Source organism: Hyla sarda, chromosome 4 (genome assembly GCF_029499605.1).
Source record: "Hyla sarda isolate aHylSar1 chromosome 4, aHylSar1.hap1, whole genome shotgun sequence".
NCBI classification, from domain to species: domain Eukaryota; kingdom Metazoa; phylum Chordata; class Amphibia; order Anura; family Hylidae; genus Hyla; species Hyla sarda.
This window is the reverse complement of record NC_079192.1, coordinates 22131097-22156798: the sequence shown is the minus strand read 5'-3', so window position 1 is coordinate 22156798 and position 25702 is coordinate 22131097. Positions and strand designations below refer to the sequence as shown.

The following is a 25702-nucleotide window of genomic DNA, read 5'->3' as shown; positions in this document are numbered from 1 at the left end:
AACGGCTGTCCGGGCATGCTGGGAGTTGTAGTTTTGCAACATCTGGAGGTCAGCAGGTTGAAGACCACTATTGGGTTCAAAATCTTTATTTTTTTAGATTTTGCACCTATAAATTGGGTGCGTCTTATACGCCGGTGTGTCCTATAGGGCGAAAAATATGGTACATTCTAAAGACAGAAGCTGTGGGACCTTTAGGTCTGAATGAGCGAAGTGATATAAATATTTTTCTGTAAAAAAAGTAATGGTAATAATTGTTTTTAAATTTTATAGCATTTAATGAGTAAGGATTTGTTTGTTTTTTTGTAATATCCAAACATATTCCTTTGTTCTTTATGTCTATCCCAATCTCCAAATTTATAATAACATATATATGTATTAAGTGCATTGACCCTTCCATGAATAATTATTGGTAGTAATATTTTATTACATTGTTTTTAATAGGCATGTTTTTGTATTATTTTATGGAATTTAAAGGGGTTCTCCACCATAAGGTGATTTTAGTTCATACCTGGCAGGCAGTAATGGACATGTTTAGGAAGGATCTGCACTTGTCTTGGGCTAAATGACTATGCTGGGAGATTACCATAACACTGTGGCTAGCTTTTTGTGTTTGATTTTTCTTTTTTTTACTAAAAATCCCATAATTCCATTTTCCTCCCCACCCCACCCATTGAAACATAAGTGAGCTGCATCCATTCAAAAGACCTGTGATTTTCAACCAGGGTGCCTACAGCTGTTGCAGATTGATCTCTCTCCCACCAAGCGATCCCTCCACTCATTGTAGCAGACTGGCTCCCTGTCATCAGCTGACTAGTGAGTCAGGTCTCGGCCGCATTGCATCCTGGGAAAAATCTGAGACAACAGTCATTTTGTATGCTGGTAAAAATAAGTAATGGGGGGAAAATCAGAATTGTGAGAAAACCGTCACACACAGGTACAGACACTATATTATGAACTACACTAACTTTACAGCCCCTGTAGTATAGTCACATAAAAAAAAAACAATCCTGGAATACCCCTTTAAGTAAAGTTGTGTATAAAAGGGAGGGGTTGTACCTGTGATGTAATAGGTCCAGATTATATAGAACAAAACGTCCCGACACTCACCAAGTTGCAAGCCAATTTGCATTTATTGTATGCATGTAAACAGGACGCGTTTCGGCAAAGCCTTCCTCTGCTGTCTAGACAGCAGAGGAAGGCTTTGCCGAAACGCGTCCTGTTTACCTGCATACAATAAATGCAAATTGGCTTGCAACTTGGTGAGTGCCGGGACTTTTTGTTCTATATGCCTGTTTCTTCCACGTGCACCACCCACCACAGAAGTGCCGACTCTTTTTCCTATAGGTCAAGATTAAGCACCTGTAAGTGGTGAGAAACGGCCCGTCGGCCATTGCATCTTGTATCTATGCTGTCCAAATAAACAGACTTTGTTCTATGCCACCTGGTGAGTGCCATCATTCATCGTTACCAAGACATTGCTGCACGTCTTATCGGATTGAGCACCACTATTTTGGGGCAATATACACGGGGCAGGGAGCTGTACGTTGTGCCCCTAAGCGTGGATTCCAGGAAAGCTTAGTGAGGTAGCAGTGCCACCGGATTTTCTTATTGCATTAAATGAGCAGTAAAACACAACACGCTTAAAATGATTTCAGCCATGTTACATAAAAAACTAAAGTAGCAAAAACGTGCACGATACCGGTATAAAATTCCTGCGTGTGAATACCGTCTCTTGTTTCTGAAGAATGCAATAATAATAATAATAATAATAATGTTAATAATATCGCACATACCTCCTTAGGTGTCATTTCTATGGAGGGATTTAAAATTAGCGCAAAAACGTTACATTTTGCAAAACCGAAACCTGACAATTTTTCATAGTAACACAAGTGAGCTTAGAAAATGTGTGTAGAAAAAAAATAAAAAGGTATAATAGATATTAGTGTAAGATAATTGACACAGGTTTTTAAACATGTCCCCCATAGTCTTAAGCATATACATGTATACAGACTGCACTGGTATAACTTACATATACAGCACACGCAGTGACACATAGTATCTATGAATACGATTAGGACTCCAGCCCTCCCCTCTGCACAGCCCTGGATGTCAGTGACGTCATTGACAGCCACCTTTTGTCAGAAGCTGGAGAAGAAGGAGCTGCAGCAGCACCCTGAACAGCACCCTACAAGATGTGAGTTTTTCTTCCTCATCTCCTTCCCCTGCACCCACATATTGCGATCTAACTTTACACACAGAATATAGATATATAGACGGCTATTCACTGCACCCAGCCATAGACAGACGGGAACCATCCCAGATCTGAGCTCTGCACCAACTGCAATATGCTGTTCTATCACAAAGACACACACACACACTGCAGGGGCTAGTCTATTAGGTATTAGTGACACATACACACATCACAACCATCTAGATACACTGCAGTCTACACATGTACATATCCCACACACATCCACTGCACCCATCACTAACACTGCAGTCTATAAATACATGCGCTGCAGTCAGTCCACTGCTGCATCTGACGAGAGGCAGATGTCACACCAGCCCACACTGCAATCTGCCGTTGTGTCACACTTACAAACCTTGTCCAAATACACTTGACAAATATGTCACCCATCCATATACAGAGCACCTAACGAGAACTTCGTGTCATCCATGTATATATAGTGCCCCAACTAGAAATTTTTGTCATCTATGTATATATAATGCCTTAACTAGAGTTTAATGTAATCCATCTATATACAGTGCACCCTACTAGAGCATAATGTCATCCATCTATATAGAATGCACCCTACTAGAGCCTAATGTCATCCATCTATATACAGTGCTCCTTACTAGAGCCTAATGTCATCCATCTATATACAGTGCTCTCTACTAGAGCCTAATGTCATCCATCTATATACAGTGCACCCTACTAGAGCCTAATGTCATCCATCTATATACAGTGCACCCTAATAGAGCCTAATTTAATACATCTATATACAGTGCACCCTACTAGAGCCTAATGTCATCCATCTATATACAGTGCACCCTACTAGAGCCTAATGTCACCCATCTATATACAGTGCACCCTAATAAAGCCTAATGTCATCCATGTACATACAGTGCACCCTAATAGAGCCTAATTTAATACATCTATATACAGTGCACCCTACTAGAGCCTAATGTCATCCATTTATATATAAAGGGAACCCAACTAGAGCCTAATGTCATGCATCTATATACAGGGCACCCTACTAGAGCCTAATTTCATCCATCTATAAACAGTGCACCCTACTAGAGCCTAATGTCACCCATCTATATACAGTGCACCCTAATAAAGCCTAATGTCATCCATGTATATACAGTGCACCCTAATAGAGCCTAATTAAATACATCTATATACAGTGCACCCTACTAGAGCCTAATGTCATCCATCTATATACAGTGCACCCTACTTGAGCCTAATGTCACCCATCTATATACAGTGCGCCTTACTAGAGCCTAATTTCATCCATCTATATACAGTGCACCCTACTTGAGCCTAATGTCATCCATATATATGCAGTGTACCCTACTAGAGCCTAATGTCACCCATCAATATACAGTGCACCCTACTTGAGCCTAATGTCACCCATCTATATACAGCGCGCCTTACTAGAGCCCAATGTCATCCATGTATATACAGTGCACCCTACTTGAGCCTAATGTCATCCATCTATATACAGTGCACCCTACTTGAGCCTAATGTCACCCATCTATATACAGCGTGCCTTACTAGAGCCCAATGTCATCCATGTATATACAGTGTTCCCTATTAGAGCCTAATGTCATCCATCTATATACAGTGCACCCTACTTGAGCCTAATATCATCCATCTATATACAGTGCACCCTGCTTGAGCCTAGTGTCACACATCTATATACAGTGCACCCTACTAGAGCCTAATGTCATCCATCTATATACAGTGCACCCTACTTGAGCCTAATGTCACCCATCTATATACAACGCGCCTTACTAGAGCCCAATGTCACCCATCTATATACAGTGAACCCAAGTAGAGCCTAGTGTCACACATCTATATACAGTGCACCTTACTAGAGCCTAATGTCATCCATCTATATACAGTGCACCCTAAAAGAGCCTAATGTCATTGATTTATATACAGTGCCCCCAACTAGAGCCTAATGTTACTCCTCTATATACACTGCACCCTACTAGAGCCTAATGTCACCCATCTATAAACAGTGCACCGTACTAGAATCTAATGTCTTCCATCTATATACAGCGCACCCTACTAGAGCCTAATGTCAACCATCTATGTACAGTGCACCTTACTAGAGCCTAATGTCATCCATCTATATACAGTGCACCCTAAAAGAGCCTAATGTCATTGATTTATATACAGTGCCCCCAACTAGAGCCTAATGTTACTCCTCTATATACACTGCACCCTACTAGAGCCTAATGTCACCCATCTATAAACAGTGCACCGTACTAGAATCTAATGTCTTCCATCTATATACAGCGCACCCTACTAGAGCCTAATGTCAACCATCTATGTACAGTGCACCTTACTAGAGCATAATGTCCCCCATCTATATACAGTGCAACCTACTAGAGCCTAATGTCACCCATCTATACACAGTGAACCCTATTAGAGCATAATGTCACCCATCTATATACAGTGCACACTACTAGAGCATAATGTCATCCATCTATATACAGCGCACCCTACTAGAGCATAATGTCAACTATCTATATACAGTGCACCCTACTAGATCCTAATGTCATCCATCTATATACAGTGCACCCTACTAGAGCATAATATCACCCATCTATGTACAGTTCACCCAACTAGAGTCTAATGTCACCCGTGTATATGCAGTGCACCCTACTAGAGTCTAATGTCTTCCATCTATATACAGTACACCCTACTAAAGCCTAATGTCACTATATATATATATATATATAGAGAGAGAGAGAGAGAGAGAGAGAGAGAGAACATCCTACTAGTGTCTAATGTCATCCATCTTTATACAGTGCTCCGTACTAGAGCCTAATTTCATCCATCTATATACAGTAAACCCTACTAGAGCCTAATGTCACTCATCTATATACAGTGCACCCTACCAGAGCCTAATTTCATCCATCTATATACAGTGCACCCTACTAGAGCCTAATGTCACCCATCTATGTACAGTTCACCCAACTAGAGTCTAATGTCACCCGTGTATATGCAGTGTGCCCTACTAGAGTCTAATGTCTTCCATCTATATACAGTGCACCCTACCAGAGCCTAATTTCATCCATCTATATACAGTGCACCCTACTAGAGCCTGATGTCACCCATCTATGTACAGTTCACCCAACTAGAGCCTAATTTCATTAATCTATATACAGTAAACCCTACTAGAGCCTAATGTCACTAATCTATATACAGTGCACCCTACCAGAGCCTAATTTCATCCATCTATATACAGTGCACCCTACTAGAGCCTAATGTCACCCATCTATGTACAGTTCACCCAACTAGAGTCTAATGTCACCCGTGTGTATGCAGTGCATCCTACTAGAGTCTAATGTCATCCATCTATATACAGTGCACCCTACTAGAGCCTAATTTCATCCATCTATATACAGTGCACCCTACTAGAGTCTAATGTCACTCATCTATATACAGTGCACCCTAATAGAGCCTAATGTCACTCATCTATATACAGTGCACCCTAATAGAGCCTAATTTAATACATCTATATACAGTGCACCCTACTAGAGCCTAATGTCATCCATCTATGTACAGTGCACCCTACTTGAGCCTAATGTCACCCATCTATATACAGCACGCCTTACTAGAGCCTAATGTCATCCATCTATATACAGTGCATCCTACTTGAGCCTAATGTCATCCATCTATATACAGTGCACCCTACTAGAGCCTAATGTCATCCATCTATATACAGTGCACCCTACTAGAGCCTAATGTCATCCATCTATATACAGTGCTCTCTACTAGAGCCTAATGTCATCCATCTATATAAAGTGAACCCAACTAGAGCCTAATGTTACTCCTCTATATACAGTGCACCCTACTAGAGCCTAAAGTCATCCATCTATATACAGTGCACCCTACTAGAGCAAAATGTCACCCATCTATAAACAGTGCACCGTACTAGAATCTAATGTCTTCCATCTATATACAGTGCACCCTACTAGAGCCTAATGTCAACCATCTATGTACAGTGCACCTTACTAGAGCATAATGTCACCCATCTATATACAGTGCAACCTACTAGAGCCTAATGTCACCCATCTATATACAGTGCACACTACTAAAGCATAATGTCATCCATCTATAAACAGCGCACCCTACTAGAGCATAATGTCACCCATCTATATACAGTGCACCCTACTAGATCCTAATGTCATCCATCTATATACAGTGCACCCTACTAGAGCATAATATCACCCATCTATGTACAGTTCACCCAACTAGAGTCTAATGTCACCCGTGTAAATGCAGTGCACCCTACTAGAGTCTAATGTCTTCCATCTATATACAGTACACCCTACTAAAGCCTAATGTCACTATATATATATATATATATATATATATATATATAGAGAGAGAGAGAGAGAGCGCATCCTACTAGAGTCTAATGTCATCCATCTCTATACAGTGCTCCCTACTAGAGCCTAATTTTATCCATCTATATACAGTAAACCCTACTAGAGCCTAATGTCACTCATCTATATACAGTGCACCCTACCAGAGCCTAATTTCATCCATCTATATACAGTGCACCCTACTAGAGCCTAATGTCACCCATCTATGTACAGTTCACACAACTAGAGTCTAATGTCACCCGTGTATATGCAGTGCACCCTACTAGAGTCTAATGTCTTCCATCTATATACAGTGCACCCTACTAAAGCCTAATGTCACTATATATATATATATATATATATATATATATATTTAGAGAGAGAGAGAGAGCATCCTACTAGAGTCTAATGTCATCCATCTTTTTACAGTGCTCCCTACTAGAGCCTAATTTCATCCATCTATATACAGTAAACCCTACTAGAGCCTAATGTCACTCATCTATATACAGTGCACCCTAATAGAGCCTAATTTAATACATCTATATACAGTGCACCCTACTAGAGCCTAATGTCATCCATCTATGTACAGTGCACCCTACTTGAGCCTAATGTCACCCATCTATATACAGCACGCCTTACTAGAGCCTAATGTCATCCATCTATATACAGTGCACCCTACTTGAGCCTAATGTCATCCATCTATATACAGTGCACTCTACTAGAGCCTGATGTCATCCATCTATATACAGTGCACCCTACTAGAGCCTAATGTCATCCATCTATATAAAGTGAACCCTACTAGAGCCTAATGTCATCCATCTATATACAGGGCACCCTACTAGAGCCTAATGTCATCCATCTATATACAGTGCACCCTAATAAAGCCTAATGTCATCCATGTATATACAGTGTACCCTACTAGAGCCTAATGTCACCCATCAATATACAGTGCACCCTACTAGAGCCTAATGTCATCCATCTATATAAAGTGAACCCTACTAGAGCCTAATGTCATCCATCTATATACAGTGCACCCTACTAGAGCCTAATGTCACCCATCTATATACAGTGCACCCTAATAAAGCCTAATGTCATCCATGTATATACAGTGTACCCTACTAGAGCCTAATGTCTCCCATCAATATACAGTGCACCCTACTTGAGCCTAATGTCACCCATCTATATACAGCGCGCCTTACTAGAGCCCAGTGTCATCCATGTATATACAGTGCACCCTACTTGAGCCTAATGGCATCCATCTATATACAGTGCACCCTACTTGAGCCTAGTGTCACACATCTATATACAGTGCACCCTACTAGAGCCTAATGTCATCCATCTATATACAGTACACCCTACTTGAGCCTAATGTCACCCATCTATATACAGCGCGCCTTACTAGAGCCCAATGTCACCCATCTATATACAGCGGGCCTTACTAGAGCCTAATGTCACCCATCTATATACAGTGACCCCAAGTAGAGCCTAGTGTCATCCATCTATATACAGTGCACCCTACTAGAGCAAAATGTCACCCATCTATAAACAGTGCACCGTACTAGAATCTAATGTCTTCCATCTATATACAGTGCACCCTACTAGAGCCTAATGTCAACCATCTATGTACAGTGCACCTTACTAGAGCATAATGTCACCCATCTATATACAGTGCACCCTAAAAGAGCCTAATGTCATCCATTTATATACAGTGCCCCCAACTAGAGCCTAATGTTACTCCTCTATATACAGTGCACCCTACTAGAGCCTAATGTCACCCATCTATATACAGTGACCCCTACTAGAGCATAATGTCACCCATCTATATACAGTGCACAAAACTAGAGCCTAATGTCATCCATCTATATACAGTGCACCCTACTAGAGCAAAATGTCACCCATCTATAAACAGTGCACCGTACTAGAATCTAATGTCTTCCATCTATATACAGTGCACCCTACTAGAGCCTAATGTCAACCATCTATGTACAGTGCACCTTACTAGAGCATAATGTCACCCATCTATATACAGTGCAACCTACTAGAGCATAATGTCATCCATCTATATACAGTGCACCCTACAAGAGCCTAATGTCACCCATCTATATACAGTGCAACCTACTAGAGCATAATGTCATCCATCTATATACAGTGCACCCTACTAGAGCCTAATGTCACCCATCTATACACAGTGAACCCTATTAGAGCATAATGTCACCCATCTATATATAGTGCACCCTACTAGAGCATAATGTCACCCATCTATATACAGTGCACACTACTAGAGCATAATGTCATCCATCTATATACAGCTCACCCTATTAGAGCATAATGTCACCCATCTATATACAGTGCACCCTACTAGATCCTAATGTCATCCATCTATATACAGTACACCCTACTAAAGCCTAATGTCACTATATATATATATATATATATATATATATAAAGACAGAGAGAGAGAGAGAGCATCCTACTAGAGTCTAATGTCATCCATCTTTATACAGTGCTCCCTACTAGAGCCTAATTTCATCCATCTATATACAGTGCACCCTACCAGAGCCTCATTTCATTCATCTATATACAGTGCACCCTACTAGAGCCTAATGTCATCCATCTATGTACCGTGCACCCTATTAGAGCCTAATGTCGTCCATCTAAATACAGTGCTCCCTACTAGAGCCTAATGTCATCCATCTATATACAGTGCACCTTACTAGAGCCTAATGTCATCCATCTATATACAGTGCACCCTACTTGAGCCTAATGTCATCCATCTATATACAGCGCGCCTTACTAGAGCCTAATGTCATCTATCTATATACAGTGCATCCTACTAGAGCCTGATGTCATCTATTTATATTCTGTATCCCCAACTAAAGCCTAATGTTACTCCTCTATATACAGTGCACCCTACTAGAGCATAATGTCATCCATCTATATACAATGCACAAAACTAGAGCCTAATGTCATCCATCTATATACAGTGCACCCTACTAGAACATAATGTCACCCATCTATAAAAAGTGCACCTTACTAGAATCTAAAGTCTTCCATCTGTATACAGTGCACCCTTCTAGAGCCTAATGTCACCTATCTATGTACAGTGCACCCTACTAGAGCATAATGTCACTCATCTATATACAGTGCACCCTACTAGAGCCTAATGTCACCCATCTATGCACAGTGCACCCTACTAGAGCATAATGTCATCCATCTATATACAGTGCACCCTACTAGAGTCTAATGTCACCCGTGTATATGCAGTGCACCCTACTATATATATAGAGAGAGAGAGAGCATCCTACTAGAGTCTAATGTCATCCATCTTTATACAGTGCACCCTACTAAAGCCTAATGTCACTATATATATATATAGAGCGAGAGAGAGAGAGAGCATCCTACTAGAATCTAATCCATCTTTGTACTGTGCTCCCTACTAGAGCCTAATTTAATCCATCTATATACAGTGCATCCTACCAGAGCCTAATGTCATCCATCTATATACAGTGCACCCTACTAGAGAATAATATCACCCATCTATGTACAGTTCACCCAACTAGAGTCTAATGTCACCCGTGTATATGCAGTGCACCCTACTAGAGTCTGTCTTCCATCTATATACAGTGCACCCTACTAAAGCCTAATGTCACTATATATATATATATATATATATATATATATATATAAAGACAGAGAGAGAGAGAGAGCATCCTACTAGAGTCTAATGTCATCCATCTTTATACAGTGCTCCCTACTAGAGCCTAATTTCATCCATCTATATACAGTGCACCCTACCAGAGCCTCATTTCATTCATCTATATACAGTGCACCCTACTAGAGCCTAATGTCATCCATCTATGTACCGTGCACCCTATTAGAGCCTAATGTCGTCCATCTAAATACAGTGCTCCCTACTAGAGCCTAATGTCATCCATCTATATACAGTGCACCTTACTAGAGCCTAATGTCATCCATCTATATACAGTGCACCCTACTTGAGCCTAATGTCATCCATCTATATACAGCGCGCCTTACTAGAGCCTAATGTCATCTATCTATATACAGTGCATCCTACTAGAGCCTGATGTCATCTATTTATATTCTGTATCCCCAACTAAAGCCTAATGTTACTCCTCTATATACAGTGCACCCTACTAGAGCATAATGTCATCCATCTATATACAATGCACAAAACTAGAGCCTAATGTCATCCATCTATATACAGTGCACCCTACTAGAACATAATGTCACCCATCTATAAAAAGTGCACCTTACTAGAATCTAAAGTCTTCCATCTGTATACAGTGCACCCTTCTAGAGCCTAATGTCACCTATCTATGTACAGTGCACCCTACTAGAGCATAATGTCACTCATCTATATACAGTGCACCCTACTAGAGCCTAATGTCACCCATCTATGCACAGTGCACCCTACTAGAGCATAATGTCATCCATCTATATACAGTGCACCCTACTAGAGTCTAATGTCACCCGTGTATATGCAGTGCACCCTACTATATATATAGAGAGAGAGCATCCTACTAGAGTCTAATGTCATCCATCTTTATACAGTGCACCCTACTAAAGCCTAATGTCACTATATATATATATATAGAGCGAGAGAGAGAGAGAGCATCCTACTAGAATCTAATCCATCTTTGTACTGTGCTCCCTACTAGAGCCTAATTTAATCCATCTATATACAGTGCACCCTACCAGAGCCTAATGTCATCCATCTATATACAGTGCACCCTACTAGAGAATAATATCACCCATCTATGTACAGTTCACCCAACTAGAGTCTAATGTCACCCGTGTATATGCAGTGCACCCTACTAGAGTCTGTCTTCCATCTATATACAGTGCACCCTACTAAAGCCTAATGTCACTATATATACATATATATATATATATATATATATATATAGAGAGAGAGAGAGAGAGAGAGAGCATCCTACTAGAGTCTAATGTCATCCATCTTTATACAGTGCTCCCTACTAGAGCCTAATTTCATCCATCTATATACAATAAACCCTACTAGAGCCTAATGTCACTCATCTATATACAGTGCACCCTACCAGAGCCTAATTTCATCCATCTATATACAGTGCACCCTACTAGAACCAAATGTCATCGATCTATGTACAGTGCACCCTACTAGAGTCTAATGTGTTCCATCTATATGTAGTGCATCCTACTAAAGCCTAATGTCACTATATATATGTATATATATATATATATAGAGAGAGAGAGAGAGCATCCTACTAGAGCCTAATTTCATCCATCTATGTACAGTGCACCCTACTAGAATCTAATGTCTTCTGTCTATATACAGTGCACCCTACTAGAGCCTAATGTATTCCATCTATATAGTACACCTTACTAGAGCCTAATGTCAACCATCTATGTACAGTGCACCCTACTAGGGCATAATGTTACCCATCTATATACAGGGCACCCTACTAGAGCCTAATGTCAACCATCTATGTACAGTGCACCCTACTAGAGCATAATGTTACCCATCTATATACAGGGCACCCTACTAGAGCCTAATGTCACCATCTATACACAGTGCACCCTACTAGAGCATAATGTCACCCATCTTTATACAGTGCACCCTACTAGAGCATAATGTCATCCATCTATATACAGTGCACACTATTGGAGCCTAATGTCATCCATATATATACAGTGCACCCTACTAGAGCATAATGTCACTCATCTATAAACAGTGCACCCTACTAGAATCTAATGTCTTCCGTCTATATACAGTGCACCCAACTAGAGCCTAATGTCATCCATCTATATATAGTATACCCTACTAGAGCATAATGTCACTCATCTATAAACAGTGCACTCTACTAGAATCTAATTTCTTCCGTCTATATACAGTGCACCCTACTAGAGCCTAATGTCAACCATCTATGTACAGTGCACCCTACTAGAGCATAATGTCACCCATCTATATACAGTGCACTCTACTAGAGCTTAATGTCATCCATCTATATACAGTGCACCCTACTCGAGCAAAATGTCCCCCATCTATATACAGTGCCCCCTTCTAGAGCCTAATGTCACCCATCTATATACAGTGCATCCTACTTGAGCGTAATGTCACCCATCTATATACATCACACCCTTCTAGAGCCTAATGCCACCCATCTATGTACAGTGCACCCTAATCAAGCCTAATGTCATCCATGTATATACAGTGCACCCTACTAGAGCCTAATGTCATCCATCTATATACAGTGCACCATACTTGAGCCTTATATTATCCATCTATATACCATGCACCCTACTTGAGCCTAATGTCACCCATCTATATACAGCGCGCCTTACTAGAGCCTAATGTCATCCATCTATATACAGTGCACCCTACTAGAGACTAAGGTCATCCATCTATATACAGTGCACCCAAGTAGAGCCCAATGTCATCCATCTATATACAGCGTGCCTTACTAGAGCCTAATGTCATCCATCTATATACAGTGCATCCTACTAAAACCTTATGTCATCCATCTATATACAGTGCACCCTAAAAGAGCCTAATGTCATCCATTTATATACAGTGCCCCCAACTAGAGCCTAATGTTACTCCTCTATATACAGTGCACCCTATTAGAGCCTTACGTTACCTATCTATGTACAGTGCACCCAACTAGAGCATAATGTCACTCATCTATATACAGTGCACCCTACTAGAGCCTAATGTTATCCATCTATACTTTGTGCACCCTACTAGAGCATAATGTCACTCATCGATATACAGTTCACCCTACTAGAGCTTAATGTCATCCATCTATACTTAGTGTACCCTACTAGATCATAATGTCATCCATCTATATACAGTTCACCCTACTAGAGCTTAATGTCATCCATCTATACTTAGTGTACCCTACTAGAGCATAATGTCATCCATCTATATACAGTGCACCCTACAAGAGCCTAATATCACCCATCTATATACAGTGCACCCTACTAGAGCATAATGTCACCCATCTATATACAGCGCACCCTACTAGAGCATAAGGTCACCCATCTATGCACAGTTCACCCAACTTGAGTCGAATGTCACCCATGTATATGCAGTGCACCCTACTGGAGTCTAATATCTTCCATCTATATACAGAGCACCCTACTAGTTTTGAGCGGCATAGGCCATATTCGAATTCGCGAATATTCGCGAATATATGGACGAATATTCGTCATATATTCGCGAATATTCGCTTAGTCGTAATATTCTCGTTTTATTTTCGCATATGCGAAAATTAACATATGCGAAAACTAGCATATACAAAATTAGCGTAAGCGAAAATATATATATATATATAGCATATACGAAAATTCGCACACCAGTCTCACACAGTAGTATTAGAGCCTTCTTTACACCACACAAGCTGGAAGCAGAGAGGGATGATCACTGTGATGTGTACTGTGAAAAAAAAAAAACGAATATTCGTAATTACGAATATATAGCGCTATATTCGCGAGCTATATTGCGAATATTCGCGAGCAACACTACACCCTACTAGAGTCTAATGTCCTCCATCTATATACAGTGCGCCCTACTAGAGTCTAATGTCATCCATCTATATACAGTGCACCCTACTAGAGCCTAATGTCATCCATCTATATACAGTGCCCCCTACTAGATTCTAATGTCATCCATCTATATACAGTGCGCCCTACTAGAGCATAATGTCACCCATCTATACACAGTGCACACTACTAGAGCATAATATCACCCATCTATGTACAGTGCACCCTACTAGAGCATAATGTCATCTATCTATACACAGTGCATCCTACTAGAGCCTCATGTCACCCATCTATACACATCACACCCTACTAGAGCATAAAGTCGCCCATCTATGTAAAGTGCACCCAACTAGAGTCTAATGTCCCCCATCTATATGCAGTGCACCCTAAAAGATCCTAATGTCACTCCTCTATATACAGTGCACCCTACTAGAGCCTAATGTCATCCATATATCTACAGTACACCCTACTATAGCTTAAAGTCATCCATCTATATACAGTGCACCTTACTAGAACATAATGTCACCCATCTATATACAGTGCACCCTACTAGAGCCTAATGTCTTCCATCTATATACAGTGCACCCTACTAGAGCCAAATGTAATTCATCTATATACAGTGCACCCTACTAGAGCCTAATGTAATCCATCCATATACAGTGCACCCTACTAAAGCCTAATGCAATCGATCTATATACAGTGCACCCTACTAGAGCCTAATGTCATCCATATTTATATACAGTGCCCCCTACTTGAGCCTAATGTCACCCATCTATATACAGTGCACCCCACTAGAGCCTAATGTTATCCGTCTATATACAATACTTCCTACTAGAGCCGAATGTCACTTATCTATGTACTTTGCGTCCAACTAGAGTCTAATTTCGCCCATCTATATGCAGTGCTCCCTAAAAGATCCTAATGTCACTTATCCAGATACAGTGCACCCTACTAGAGTCCAATGTCATCCATCCATATAAAGTGAACTTTTTATGTGACTTGTGCCTTTGGAGGAAGAAGCACAAGCTCAGTGGTTGTGTTGGAAAAAACTCACTCTGAGCCCCCTTAACCTAAACCTTTCCCGTCTTTCTATTATCATTTGGCATAACCTTGGTGACAAGACTCAAATAGGCGTTCATTGCAATGGTGTCCACCTAGATGCTATACTGTTATGTCTACCATTTTGTGATAGATCTGGTCACTGAGCAGATGCTCTATGTTTAAGTGGTGCCAGAACATGGATAAGTGTTGTACCTGCTTCTATTGGTGTAAATATTGCTGTGGTCAGGTACCAAGAAGGTTTGCAGCATTCCAGTTTTTTCCAGTTGTGCTTAGTGCCTAATCTTCAACACGTTACTATAAGCTCGAACTAGGACTAATGGCCTAGCATTGATTTGGGCAGACAGCTCCACAAGAAAGTTGAGTGTGGTCACATGGGTAAATGGTAAAGACTTCTGATCCAGCAACATTGAATCGAGAATTCTGCTTGCGATTTCATTAATGCATTCCCAGGATCCCATGTGAGATGAATGTGGTTGGTTAAACATCCAAATTCACCCATTGTTGGACAAGAAATTGTTAAGCTGAAGTTCTATTGTAGGTTCCCATTGTGTTAGTCATGTCAGTAAGACTTCAGTTTTATAGATCCACGGATAGAGAATAATCTTTAGAGGGCATTGAAGAAGCATGTTCAAAGTTCCACCTCGCTAGTTCTGGGTTTGACTCCCACGTTGCCTTCATTCTTCATGGCTTTGGTGCTGGAAACATTCCTTAGAGATTTTGCTTCTTATGGACATGGTGACATTATGCAGTTGCTGTAGATTTGTCGGCTGCACATCCATGATAAGAATCTATAGGGCCCAAAGTTTGCCCAGAAAATGTCCCCCATACTATCACACCACCACCAGCCTGAACCGCTGATACAAGGCAGGAGGGATCCATGATTTCATGTTGTTCACACCCAATTCTTGTCCTGCCATTTGAAAGTTACAGCTGGAATGGAGACTCATCAGACCAGACAACATTCTTCTATCTTGCATTGTCCAGTTTTGGTGACCTGTGTGAATTGTAGCCCCAGTTTCCTGTTCTTAGCTGACAGGAGTGGCACCCGATGTGGTCTTTGCTGCTGTAGCCCATCTGCTTCAAAGTTGGAAATGTTGTGCAATCAGAGATGGTATTCTTTATACCTTGTGGTGGTTATTTGGGTTATGGTTACCTTTCTTTCATCTCAAACCAGTCTTGTGGTGTGTTGTTGTGTTCTGTAATCCTCAGATAGACAAATGAAAAAAAGAAAATGCGTTTTTATTTTCTAATGGAAGCTGAAAGGGAGCTTGTGGCATAACAACAAAGAACATAGAGGTCTTATATTTTCAGAGACTACCATGCTTCCTTACTTTTTTGTTTGGATACTATTCTCTTCTTCACTTGTGGGTAGGATCATCCATCATCCACATGGATTTTCTTCTCAACCAATTGATGGGCATCAAGTCCATTCTCCTCAACTCTCCCGCCTTTCTGGGTCCATGCATAAATATAGTAGGAAATGGGTTGTTACTGAAGACATACCTTCATCCAAAAGTCTTTGACCTTGTTACATAGTTTATAAGGTTGAAAAAAAGGGTCCATTGAGTGTAAGCTATAACCCTACTGCAACAACCTTCAACATTTCCAGAAATCGATTGACCATAAATATATTTCTAGAAAGGCATCCAAGCTCCTCTTGATCATATATGATACTTGAGGGAATGTTTTTTTTTTTTACCGACAGGACAGAGGCAATTAAGATTTTCAATATTTTCACCTTGGATGCTCTTGTCTTCATCTAATGTAGATATTGGAAATATTCCAGTTTTTTCACTTATACTTGACCTCTTCTGTTTCTGTAGTCAGAGTGTGGACTGTCATAGTATAGTAGGAAAAGCTTGGATCAGCCTGGGACCCTGCAATGTTCCTGATAAACTCTCAGAAGGAAAACAGAGGAAAGTATTTTGTATCTTGACCCAAGTCTAGTCCACTTCTTGAATACTATATGACACCTTAGTAACTATTGCATGTGAACAAAAGACGGGACAGCACTCACCCTTCAGTGTGGCTTTATTCTAGCATACAGATGATGGCAAGCAGGTACAGTGGTGGAGGCGGGGGGAAGGACCGGGACAGGCTGTTTCCCGCTCTCACAGCATTTCTTCAAGCTGGTATGCGACTTCCGCCTCCGGTGTGGTGTCATCAGAAAGCGCCTAGTCTGGAGATATTACCACAGGGCATAAAAACAAAGAAAACTCATGACAGATGATGCCGTTGTGCCAACGCAGAGAATTAGAGGAATGGCATCGACTCAGCGCGGTCATTGAGACCTAAAACTCTAGAAGCTTTGAGTTTGATTATCCAATGAGCTTCTCTGCATAGCAAAACAGCATGTCGGTCCCACCTCGCGGGAGTGACTTAACACTTTCGAGGCCAGCGAACTTTAGAACACCAGGATCACTTGGTTGTGCCTCTCTCATGTAGGCAACCAATCTAGGGGCACCAACTCCTGTTCTATTTGAACGGACATGTTCTCGAAAACCAACATGGGGGGCTGGATCGTCTTGCCCACATAATTACATACACAAGATAGGGTGTACAGCAAGTAATGAGATCCCTCACGAAATGACAAAAACCACCCAGTTGTAGCTTTCTTGTGGAAATAAATTGGGGACAAAAGGAACATGTTCCAAAGGAAAAATTTCTCTTAGGTGACATTTCAGTGAGCCAGTCACATCTGCCCATTGGCAAAGTCTGGTTCGGAATACCCGTTTTCTTCAATATGTCGCCCAAAATGTGATTTTTCCTGTAAGTAACTAAAGGAGAATAAATAGGGACCTCCTTTAGATTGGGATCAGATTCCAAAATATACCAATTTTGCAGATTGTATTGGCTACAATTTTATTCATGCTTGAGTTAGCTAGAGAAAAAATAAACCTCTTGGCTTCTGATAACATCTGTTCTTAGGGCCCAGTAAATCAGAGCGTCGGACAGTCATCACCGATGACGATCAAGAAGGCATTTCTTAGGGTCAGTGGCCTGTGTAAGAAAAGTGGTGTCATCGCTGTTAACCTTTCTCAAACATAAAAATTGGGAATAAGGGATAATACGTTTCACATGTATGGGGTGTGAAATACTGTAATGGAGTAAAAAATTGCAAGCAATGCTTTTATGGTACCCCTGAGTCATCATTATGTCGTCTTTTACAGTCAATTTCACATCTAAAAAACTAAGTTCAGAGCCCCCAAAGACGGATGTAAACAACATATTCTCTTGATTTACAGTATTCAGGTAGGTGACGAAAGCATGAAACCTTGTTTCTGAATCCTCCAAAACAATTAGGATGTAGTCAACATACCTGAGAAATAGTTTATTAATTTGGTTGGAGAGAATATGTAGTGTCGCTCAAAAGCGGCAAGGAAAAGATTAGCATAGGTGCAGGAGACCAGGGTGCCCATGGCAGTCCTGGTCTCCTGCCTATACTAGATGTCACCATCTCTAAACTCATTATGGGTGAGGATGAAGAGAAGGGACTCGATGAATTAGTCTTGTCGGTCTCAGTCAAAATTGCACGGATAGCCTGTACACCCGCATCGTGAGGGATGCAGGTGTACAGGCTCTCTACGTCAATGGAAGTAAGTTGGTAAGCATTCTGCCAGTCGAAACCATCCAAATGTGTCAACAAATAACCTATTTCTCCCCACAAGCAGTGTCCAGATAATGGAAGCCAAGTAGGTGTCAGCCCTTACAAGTGGACTTCTATCAGTAGTTCATTGAGCTCTTGGAATTTCTAACCATCTGTAATGGGGTTTAGAAGGCAAGTGATGGAGACACAGCAGTATACCCTTTTGGACAACTGAACTTTCCAGTTTCAGGGAGTGCCACAACACGAAACAGACAAGACACTGTGGTACTACAGATCTTGATCTTTACTGAACAGCCACACAGGACTTGACTCAATATCCAGGAGGGAAATACACATTTTAGCATTATGGAACAGGAGCTTCTGCTTGTTTCTTTCCTTCTCATAGTCTTGACCAAGTCTGTTGTCTGAAGTCCAAGGTAAAAGACCAGACTTGTAAAGCAGAACCGGCTTCCAGCAATCAGTCGCTCACACAAAGCAGTGGGATCCCCATAGCAAATGTCGAAATGGCTTCTGATCCCCCCCCCCCCAGACTGATGGTCTAATGGTCTGATGTTTATTTCCCCTTACTTTCTAAGACCCATTGGTCAATAAGTCATCTCCATTAATTTGATGACAATGCAGTTCCAGAAAGAGGAGTTCTGCACAGTTTCTTACCAACAGAAAAAGGAATGGGACCAACCAAAATAGAGCCACCTCTCTCCAAGGAGCCCTTGGCAGCCATATGGTCTGCCATTATAATACATATGCCCTTGCTCATGCACTCTCTCACCTGTTCTGTCTTTTTTTTTTATACCTGGGTGCCACTTCCTGGGAGAAGCGAAAAACTATCACACCTTCCCAGGCACATGGTCACCCCCCCAAGCTCCAGACAGTCACAGGACCTGATCATGAAGCTTATATACCATGTTTACCAGAGGTACGTGGTCTCAATTCATCCAAGTGCAAGTAAAAAGTACAAGTGTTCACACAAAAAAATGTGCATGAGGATGCGGTCCATTGCAAGCCCTTCTCCGAAAGGAGAGAGGCCCCCAATAAACCAAACCCTTCGCCTCCAGGCCAAAAGGCACCTGCAAGGTTCTAGGTACCAGAGTAGAAGTTCAAGAAGCAACAGAACCTAAACGTGGCAATAACTCTACAGATACCATGAGACGTTGCATTTTGTGCACACCACACAAAAATTAGTGCAGAAAGTATTATATGCACAAACTCACAAGGTACCCCAATAATGGTGCGTGTGCAATTTTTGAAACATCACAGCAAAAAACAGCCAAAATTAGGTAAAAGGCAACATGTAGCATGAAGCTTTTATTATAGCAAAAAAAATTGTACAAAACAAAGCCAAAATAAACAGCCAAAACAAAGCCCTAGAGGGCGATAAGAGAATAATAAAAAGTGGGTACCATGCAAAAATATGGTGCACTTGAGTGGGCACATGAATAAAAACAAGTAGAATCACATCATGGTACATATTGGGGGACGGCAACTGTGGCTCCAAACATTAAAACGTTCCACAGTATCGTCATGAATGACAAACAATTCATTTACCATAATAAGGTTAATACGTTTTATCACCCTCGCCGACAATAAAGATTCTTTCTACTATTGCAGAGTGCCTCTTTTAAGGGGTACTCCGCTGTGTTTGGAACAAACTGTTGTGAATGCTGGAGCCGGCGCCGGGAGCTTGTGACATCATAGCCCCGCCCCCTCATGACGTCTGTACATGGTTGAGCGTGACGTCTGTACATGGTGGAGCGTGACGTCTGTACATGGTGGAGCGTGACAGCTGTACATGGTGGAATTTTTGTACTCTAAACAAGCACGGGGCTTCAAACTCCAGCCTCCGCTGAAAGAATTGACTCGTCAATTCTTTCTGCGGAATCCGCTTGGAAATGCATTGCAGTCGATGGCATATTGTGTTGGCGCTCGCTGCCTGCTGAATGTCCCGCTAGAAATTATCTGGATAGATAATAGATAGATATATAGATAGATGGGAGATAGATATGAGATAGATAGATATGAGATAGATGGAAAGATAGATATGAGATAGATAGATATGAGATAGATATGAGATAGATAGATAGATAGATAGATATGAGATAGATAGATATGAGATAGATAGATATGAGATAGATAGATAGATAAATAGGTATGAGATAGATGCATATGAGATAGATAGATAGATATGAGATAGATAGATGTGAGATAGATAGATAGATAGATATGAGATAGATAGATATGAGAGATAGTTAGATATGAGATAGATAGATAGATAGATATGAGATAGATATATAGATAGATAGATAGATATGAGATAGATAGATGTGAGATAGATAGATAGATAGATATGAGATAGATAGATATGAGAGATAGTTAGATATGAGATAGATAGATAGATAGATATGAGATAGATATATAGATAGATAGATATGAGATAGATAGATGTGAGATAGATAGATAGATAGATATGAGATAGATAGATATGAGAGATAGTTAGATATGAGATAGATAGATAGATAGATAGATAGATATGAGATAGATATATAGATAGATAGATAGATATGAGATAGATAGATATGAGATAGATATGAGATAGATAGATAGATATGAGATAGATAGATATGACATAGATATGAGATAGATAGATATGAGATAGATATATATATGAGATAGATAGATATGAGATAGTTAGATATGAGATAGATAGATATGAGATAGATATATAGATAGATAGATAGATATGAGATAGATAGATGTGAGATAGATAGATAGATAGATATGAGATAGATAGATATGAGAGATAGTTAGATATGAGATAGATAGATAGATAGATAGATAGATAGATATGAGATAGATATATAGATAGATAGATAGATATGAGATAGATAGATATGAGATAGATATGAGATAGATAGATAGATATGAGATAGATAGATATGACATAGATATGAGATAGATAGATATGAGATAGATATATATATGAGATAGTTAGATATGAGATAGTTAGATATGAGATAGATAGATAGACATGCGATAGATATGAGATAGATAGTTATAGATAGATAGATATGAGATAGATAGATAGATATGACATAGATATGAGATAGATAGATATGAGATAGATATATATGAGATAGATAGATAGATAGATATGAGATAGATAGATAGTTATAGATATATAGATAAATAGTAAGCAGCACATCAAGTAAAAAGTCCCAGGGGTGCACGCCAATTGGATTTCGGTGCTCCGATCCCGCTTTAGATAAAGATGATAATAGGCAGCACACAAAAATTTGTGCAAAAGAAAGTGTTCTTTATTCCATATACGAGACAACGTTTCAGCGATCTCACATCGCCATTTTCAAGTGTCCACACTTGAAAATGGCGATGTGAGATCGCTGAAACGTTGTCTCGTATATGGAATAAAGAACACTTTCTTTTGCACAAATTTTTGTGTGCTGCCTATTATCATCTTTAGTTATAAATATATATTTGTAAGTTATTGGTGATGAGTGTTGCTGGTAGGATTACAACTTGAATTTTATAAATTGTCACAGACGACTGCAGCAAATCTCTTCATTTTTTCGATGACTCATTAACAATTACATTTCCCCAAACCTTTTCCTGCCGCCGCGTCCTCCTGAATCAGCTGTTACCAGCCGCAGTCGATAGTGAGACGTCCAGATCTCTGCAGTGCCGCATTGATCACAATGCACCATTAGGGGGAGCTGCGAACTGCAGTACAGTACAATGCAGAGAGCAGACGGTGCCTCTGTAGTCAGACAGCGTTTCTGTATCCATTTCCTTTTCCAGAGGGCTGTGAGAGCTACATCGAATGTATTAGTTCAGCCAACATGTGCCCTGCTCTGTACTGATGAGGGGCAAGAACCCTGAATGGAGATTGAGTGTCTCTAATGGGTCATGTGTAATTAACCCCTAGATGACACAGGGCGCATCTGTTCACCCCTTGCTGCTTGGTCCTAAATGCACCAGGGTCTATATGTACATCTTGGAGTGTTTCATGCCTATAAAGCTGCACACGCTTCACAGGCGGTGAGTGACGGCTGCTAACCCTTTAGATGCCAAGATCAATGCAAATCATGGTGTCTAAAGGAAGAAAATACAGGTGCTGGTGGGTTCATGGTGCTCATCGGTCCGGTCCAATTATAATAGTGGTCTCTTATGGGGAAGATGTGCTTTGGGTCCCCTTTAAGCACCAGGGCTTCGGTGCGATTGCTATCTCAGCACCCCCTACAGCTACGCCCCTGAGCACCACGAACCCACCGGTTGCCGGAGATCTCTTACCCATCCTCCTGCCGAGACAAGCAGATCCAGGTTGTATCAGTAGATGTGACATTCTCCCTGTACAATGCTACGCACTAGCACAGCATTATACAGTGAATGTATCTACATAAAATAGTCCCCTATGAGGACTTAAAAAGTGCTAACCTAATAATAATAAAAAAATAATAATAATAAAAAAAAAATGTTTTTTCAAAAATGTATAAAAGCCTCACCCGAAAAAAAATTAAGAAAAAAAAAAATCACAGCACGTTTCCTATTTTACAAAATAAAAAAACTATTTTGGTATTGCTGCATGCAGAATTGTAGAACTTAATATATGTTAAATATAATATACAATATATATATATTTTTTTTTTCCATATAATATGATATTAAAATTAAATTTTTATTATTTTCACGGTGAACAGCGTAAACATAAAAAATTTGTTCACATCATTAAAAAAAAAAGATCAAAAATCGAGCATAAAGTCCCATCAAAATAAAAATGGTACCGATAAAAACTACAGTTCATAGCGCAAAAAAAAGAGCCCTGTATACGGAAAAATAAAAAAGTTATATGGAAATTTGAACCATTATTATTTTGTTAACAAAGCTGCAAAATTTATATATATATATATTTTTTTTTTTTTTTTATACCCTCCACAAATAATCTTTTTTGGGTTATTCCAGTGTTTCTCAACCAGGGTGCCTCCAGCTGTTGCAAAACTACAACTCATTTTGTCTGTCCGGGCATGCTGGGAATTGTAATTTTGGTTGGGAAACACTGGTTTATTCAGTCTCCTCTTACTTACATGCATTTTTGGATTCCCAGCTTTCCTTGAATCCTGAATGACAAGTCTGCCTATACAATGTGTAGTGAGATGACTTATTGAAAAAGCAATATAAAGAGTAAGCATAAATCTTTATTTTGTGAACATTTTATTATTATTATTATTATTATTTTTTTTTTTTTATCTGCATTCGGGCTTCCTTGTCCCCATGGCAACTCTTCCTTTTTTTTTGGTTTCGCCATTTATTTTATAGTAAAATGAAAGGTGCTATTACAAAGTACAATTGGTCGCACGAAAAAAAATAAAATAAAATAAAAAACTCTCATATACCAGTAATATCTGTTCTTTGGGGAAAGCTAAGTGATGACTTATACCATGGCTACCATTATAGTCCCACAGGAATTATCACCCAGACAGTGGTCTCCAAACTGGGGCCCTCCAGATGTTGCAAAACTAGAACTCCCAGCGTGTTCGAACAACTGTTGGCTGTCTGAGCATGCTGAGAGTTGTAGTTATGCAACATCCGGAGGGCCACAGTTTTTATGAGCGCTGTCTTAGACACAAGGCTGCCTAGATATTGGGCGGGGGTGTATTGGTGCATAACTAGGTCATTCAGGAGCCTGGGAAAACTGGGTGACGGCCATCGAAGCAGCTATAATAGCACAGTATGGGAGCAGATCTGTTTTTCATTTTCACCTCATGACCGTATAAAAGAGGCTTCGGTTGCGTCTTCTCTCGCAGGCTGTCATACAAGCTGTTCTGCAGTCAGCGCCGTCCTTCCCATTAGATGAATCAGACCCGACATGATCAATGACATTTTTACTTCCCCCCCTTTAGTGACGCATATTGATGTTTATAGACTGATGACACGGAGTCAAGGTCTTCGCAGCCTTCAGTGTAGCTGATATATGGTATAATATCATCTGGAAGGTGAGGGTTAATTTCAGTGTTTCCCAACCAGGGTGCCTCCAGCTGCTGCAAAACGACAACTCCCAGCATGCCCGGACAGCCTTTGGCTGTCCGGGCATGCTGGGAGTTGTCGTTTTGCAACACTGATTTATTCAGTCTCCTCTTACTTACATGTATTTTTGGATTCCCAGCTTTCCTTGAATCCGGAATGGCAAGTCTGCCTATACTATGTGTAGTGACATGACTGGAAAACCAATATAAAGAGTAACCATAAATCTTTATTTTGTGAATATTTTATAGATTTTTTTTTTTCTTATCCCCATGGCAACTCTTCCTGCACCTGTGCTCCAGCGGGTTCATGTTACCATTAGAGGCACAACACTGGCTCTTAAAAGCAACTAGAAACTGAACAGTAAATATCTGGTCCCTATGATAACACTAAGCTGCCAGTGAACTGGAGCAGAAAGTGTTATTGTAGGGACATGCATTCATGTAGCATATTTGCATCCACCTTATGCTATTCCTGCGCCTTTCCTCCCTTTATTGAATGCTACTTGCCTAGGTTACAGACCATCGCTCCAATCTAGAGGAGATGGCTGGAATGGTGTATGTATGTATGAATGAGTATATATGTATATATGTGTTGTGTGTGTGTGTGTGTATGTGTGTGTGTGTGTGTGTGTGTGTGTGTATATGTATATATATATATACATACATACATACATATACACACACCTACTATTCCTGCTCCTTGCCCAGGTTACAGACCATGGCTCCAATCTAGAAGAGATGGCTGGGATGGTGTATGTATGTATGAATGAATGAGTATATATGTGTTGTGTGTGTGTATATATACATACATACATACACACACACACACCTACCTGCTATTCCTGCTCCTTGC

The 25702-nt window shown here is 40.3% G+C and overlaps 1 protein-coding gene across 1 annotated transcript in view; it reads left to right on the top strand.

Moving 5' to 3' along the window:
• The first annotated feature begins 2072 nt into the window (after window positions 1-2072).
• The window catches only part of LOC130367605 (vesicle-associated membrane protein 2-like), a 37115-nt gene continuing 13485 nt past the window's right edge, over window positions 2073-25702 (top strand). The window contains exon 1 of the mRNA XM_056570134.1: window positions 2073-2194. Coding sequence (XP_056426109.1) covers window positions 2193-2194 — 2 coding nt within the window. The 5' untranslated portion in view covers window positions 2073-2192. The remainder of the gene's footprint in view (window positions 2195-25702) is intronic.